General features: G+C 31.1%; 1 protein-coding gene across 1 annotated transcript; it reads right to left on the bottom strand.

The window, feature by feature from the left end:
* Positions 1–1,442: 1,442 nt before the first annotated feature.
* Positions 1,443–2,566, bottom strand: LOC134708436 (caveolin-3-like). Its single transcript, XM_063568962.1, has 2 exons — positions 2,454–2,566; positions 1,443–1,850 (listed from the first exon to the last, which is right to left on the bottom strand). Exons 1-2 carry the CDS (start codon positions 2,520–2,522, stop codon positions 1,524–1,526), a joined length of 396 nt encoding a protein of 131 aa, XP_063425032.1. The 5' UTR covers positions 2,523–2,566; the 3' UTR covers positions 1,443–1,523.
* Between the last annotated feature and the right edge of the window lie 1,634 nt (positions 2,567–4,200).

Here is a 4,200-nt window from a genome sequence, read left to right as displayed (position 1 = left end):
CGTGTGTAAGAAGATTTCCCCATTTAACCTGTTACCTGAATAGCTGTTAGTCCATAAACTGACTTATGAAAACAATGCTTATATGTATTGGCAGATAGTGTTAAAATTAAGACATATCATATGCTTATTGTGCATGTATCCGATGTCGATATCAAACTTTACTTTCGGTTTTATTCCAAAGTAGGTATATGTGCAAATGTGCCGTGGAAGTTATTCAAGACGTTTTTTTGTTTGTTCAATTTTACAACCTTGTATACAAATAAGTAGAGATAATGCTTGATAAGAAATACATGCGTTATATTAGTGTAATCAATGGAGTATGGAACTTTACACCGTGGCCGAGACTGAAAATTTGTAACCCCTGATTACAGAAAGATATATAAACGCTGGCAGGGGCTCATATTCCCTATGAATGTCCAAACTAATATATATATACTTTGTATACGTGTACGATTCTGCACAACAATGTAAGGCTTGAATCGTTCCCCTTGCGGAATTCGAACTCGAGCTGTTAAAACATCATGAACGTAAAGCACGCATTGTGTCCAATCTGACGAATCAATCGCAACCTCAAATAAATTATGGACGAACGTTGATTCTATAAAACGTAAATAACAATAATACCGAACTTAAAAGAAAATTCAAAACGGAAAGTCCCTTGTCAAAATAGCAAAATCGAAAGAACAAACACATCAAACAAATGGAAAACAACTGTCTTGATCCTGTATTCATGACTTGATACAGGCATTTTGTTTATGTAGAAAATGATGGATTAAACCTGGTTTTATAGCTAGCTAAACCTTTACTATAAAACAATTGTAAATGGTTATTTTAGTACCAGAAGTCAAATGATGATAAGAACAATTCACGGGTATAAACATTTCAATGAATTTTGAGTACATTTTGAAACAAGATAAGTGAAATTCAATTTTGATTTACGAATGATATTCTGATGAAATGATGCTGATTAAACGTTGGATTTCTCCAGGAATTAATTGCAAATAACATGTCTGAATAATTCGCTATTTTCTCTCTGAAAAATATTATTTCCAGACTGGCAAGTTCTGCGATTAACCGCACTTGAAATAAGAAAGATAACCCCTGAATACCATGCAGATATATCTGATATCGAATGCATATCGAAAATAATCATCGGAGATGTGAGTCTACAGAGATAAACTTTAAATGTTAAACAAAGAAAAAAGACATTATTATAATTAGATAAACATCATGTTAGCCAATGTTTGCAAATATGTAGATAACATTCTATGGAGTACAAAAACTGAGAGCATATTCAGCATATTTTTATTTATTGAAAAAATAGTAACGAGTTGCATTGACAGAATTTATTTCATTGGATAATGCCCAAACAACATGTCATTAACTGTTGCAGATACATTAATTCATTAATCATATTAAAAATGGATATCTGAATACTTGCATATAATAGAATAATAGTGATGGCACACTTGAATTTAACTAGATAACGTTTCTCATTACTGCATCTTGTGCATAATTCATATTCATTTCTTGAACGCATTGAACAATGCTCCGCAAGCCTCACAAAACGGATAAATGCAGCAGTTAATACACAAAGAGTATATCTTCTGGCAAACACCGCAATTGATTTCAAGAACTTTCAAACATGGTGTTATGAACCAAATATGGTAGAAAGCAATATAAGCAAATTCACATCCCCATTCAGCTGCAATACACATGCCACAACATGTGGTCAATATGATGTAACATAGTTTCTTCCATAACTCAAAACATTTGTAGGATAATTTCCAGACGCAGTCAATACTGTGAATACCGTCTGGCTCCCCAAAGACTTCATTGAAATTAAGTGTCTGTAATAAAATTAAAAAAAAAGAGAAATTTAAAAAACACACATTTAAAAGTATATGCATGTTCTTATCTAAAATATGATTACAAATATATAATGATAAATAATTCATCTAAGCGCGTGCTTCTAGGCTATGTGCATTTTTTTCAAGACGGAGGAAAAATCTGTTGTCAGCATGTGTAAGAATGCATTTCAAAAAGTATATTAATTGGTGTGAACCAAAATAAACTTACTGAAATATATATGATGTAACATGTTTTACTACGAAGCATCATATAGTGTGTATTACTGCCAACACAAGTTAGTAGTATGCGAATTTGTCATATTCTTATCTTATGCATTATTATCAAATATTATGTACAATGCAAAACCTGACAAACAGTTATGCATGCCCGTCTAAAAAAAAAACGTGACTTAGGTTTTTGAAAATGATATTTAATGCACCAAGTTGTCATACAAGTATATTTCGCACAGCCATCGCGTAATGCAAAAAAAAAAGAAAAAGAAAGAAGTTGTGAAACTCACATCATTTCAATATAGTTCATGGACAAAACAGACATTTTGCATTTCATAATCTTTTTGGTTTTATTAATTATTTAATACTTACACCAAGTCTTGCATTAATTTCATTAGGATCACGGTTTACTAAATCAATCTCTTTTTGGTCATCAGACATCTTAAAAATCTAGAGAAGCCAACGGAATGCTGCAAGCTAACAATTTAAATTCTATGCAAGTAATATATAATAGACTCCTAACAAACACTTAGAAGGAACAAAAAAAATCACCATCAGCAACCATCTAAGTTGCTATGACTAGAACACAACAACATAACCAAATGAAATATTAAATAAAGTTTAAAAGAATTTTCCTTTTTATCTGTTGATTTTAGTGGTAAATCGATGTAGGATAACAATAACAGTTTCTTGCACTCCAGTGGTTTGTCATAGTAGTGGTATTGTTTTACATTGATCTGAGCCATTTATTAATATTCAAAGACCATTTGAAAGGTATTTTTTTAATAAAAAAAAATACAGAAATCGATGGATATAAGAGCTTTTAATAGTTTCAACTGATAAATACCTTCTCTTATATCATTGGGTCAACATAAACGTTTCGATTTTCCCCTACAAATAAGAATCTTGACTTGATTGTAATCAGTATTGCAACAAATAGGAATATTTATTACTTAAGAAAAAAATTCAAACAACACTTATAAGGAATGTGTATATATATACGGGATTATAATGTGAAGAAAAGGACAGAGAAAAACCAATAAGATCAACGTGTTACCTTTATTTGACCACTGTGCAATAACGATTCATTTTGCATACAACGATTTGGCGCATTACAACAAAGTGGCATGAGCGAGAATGTAAAAATTCCAGAGGACATTAAAAAAACAAATAATTTTGGTTTCTCGTTATAGCTTCTCTATTGCTGTATTATATGTTTAAATTTGTTCATTTTGTAAGTTTACTTTTAGATCTTGTCTATGATACTCGAACGATTAAAGTTGTCTGTCTGTGTGTCATTTTTTATTAGGGAGATGTTTGTTTTCTTTTACTTAGTAATATTGTTGTCAAATCGTACACTTTTGCCTAACCGGTTACTCGGATAATCGTTCGACCGATTAACCTGTTAACCGGTAATTTAAGTTGGTGTTTGAAAGCCTTATCAATAGAACCCTACACATATATATAAGATTTGGTATGAGTGTCAATTTGACAACAAGTCATAAATACGCTTTTAGAATTGAAGTTTTCCTTTAGCATTATAAGACTTGTCTGTGAGGATTCCTGGCGAAGTTTGACTTTTAATAATCAAATACACCGTATCAACTATAGCGTTGTACCAACTTCAGATTAAAAAAAAAAGAAAAATCTTAATCTCGTAGATTTGAATATGTCATATGTCTGAAACCGATTATTCTTTCCCTTTCTATTGTTGTCTCCGAAAATAATGGGACGTGTTTCAATTTGAAATGATTAATTATAAAAAAGAAGATGTGGTATGATTGCCAATGAGACAATTCTTCACAAGAGACCAAAATGACACAGAAATTAACAACTGTAGGTCCTTGTACATGCTGTACGACCTGTTTCTTCACTGTGTTTGCTTTTTTCTTTAAGCATGTTACTCGTACTTTCACGTGTGCATTGAGTACATTCACATTGGTTTGCATTTCACAATTTTTGGATTTAAAGTAAGACTAACCCTTGCACTACGGAGGTTGCACATTTAAATGTAGGTTTACACAATATTATATCAAAAACGAAATAATGAAGTAATTAGTAAAATTAAATCTCATTACTGATTTAAAGTTACTGTTAAAAAAACATGTTTACTAATTAT

Source organism: Mytilus trossulus, chromosome 1 (genome assembly GCF_036588685.1).
Source record: "Mytilus trossulus isolate FHL-02 chromosome 1, PNRI_Mtr1.1.1.hap1, whole genome shotgun sequence".
NCBI lineage: Eukaryota > Metazoa > Mollusca > Bivalvia > Mytilida > Mytilidae > Mytilus > Mytilus trossulus.
The sequence above is the reverse complement of the archived record's forward strand: the minus strand, read 5'-3'. Positions and strand labels throughout refer to the sequence as shown.

Bases quoted from the DNA above. Each gene is read 5' to 3' on its own strand.
- LOC134708436 (XM_063568962.1), bottom strand. From the start codon at position 2,522: ATGTCTGATGACCAAAAAGAGATTGATTTAGTAAACCGTGATCCTAAT. The intron at 1,851-2,453 runs GTAAGTATTAAA...ATTTTATTACAG, and splicing joins AAATTAATGCAAGACTTGGT to ACACTTAATTTCAATGAAGT.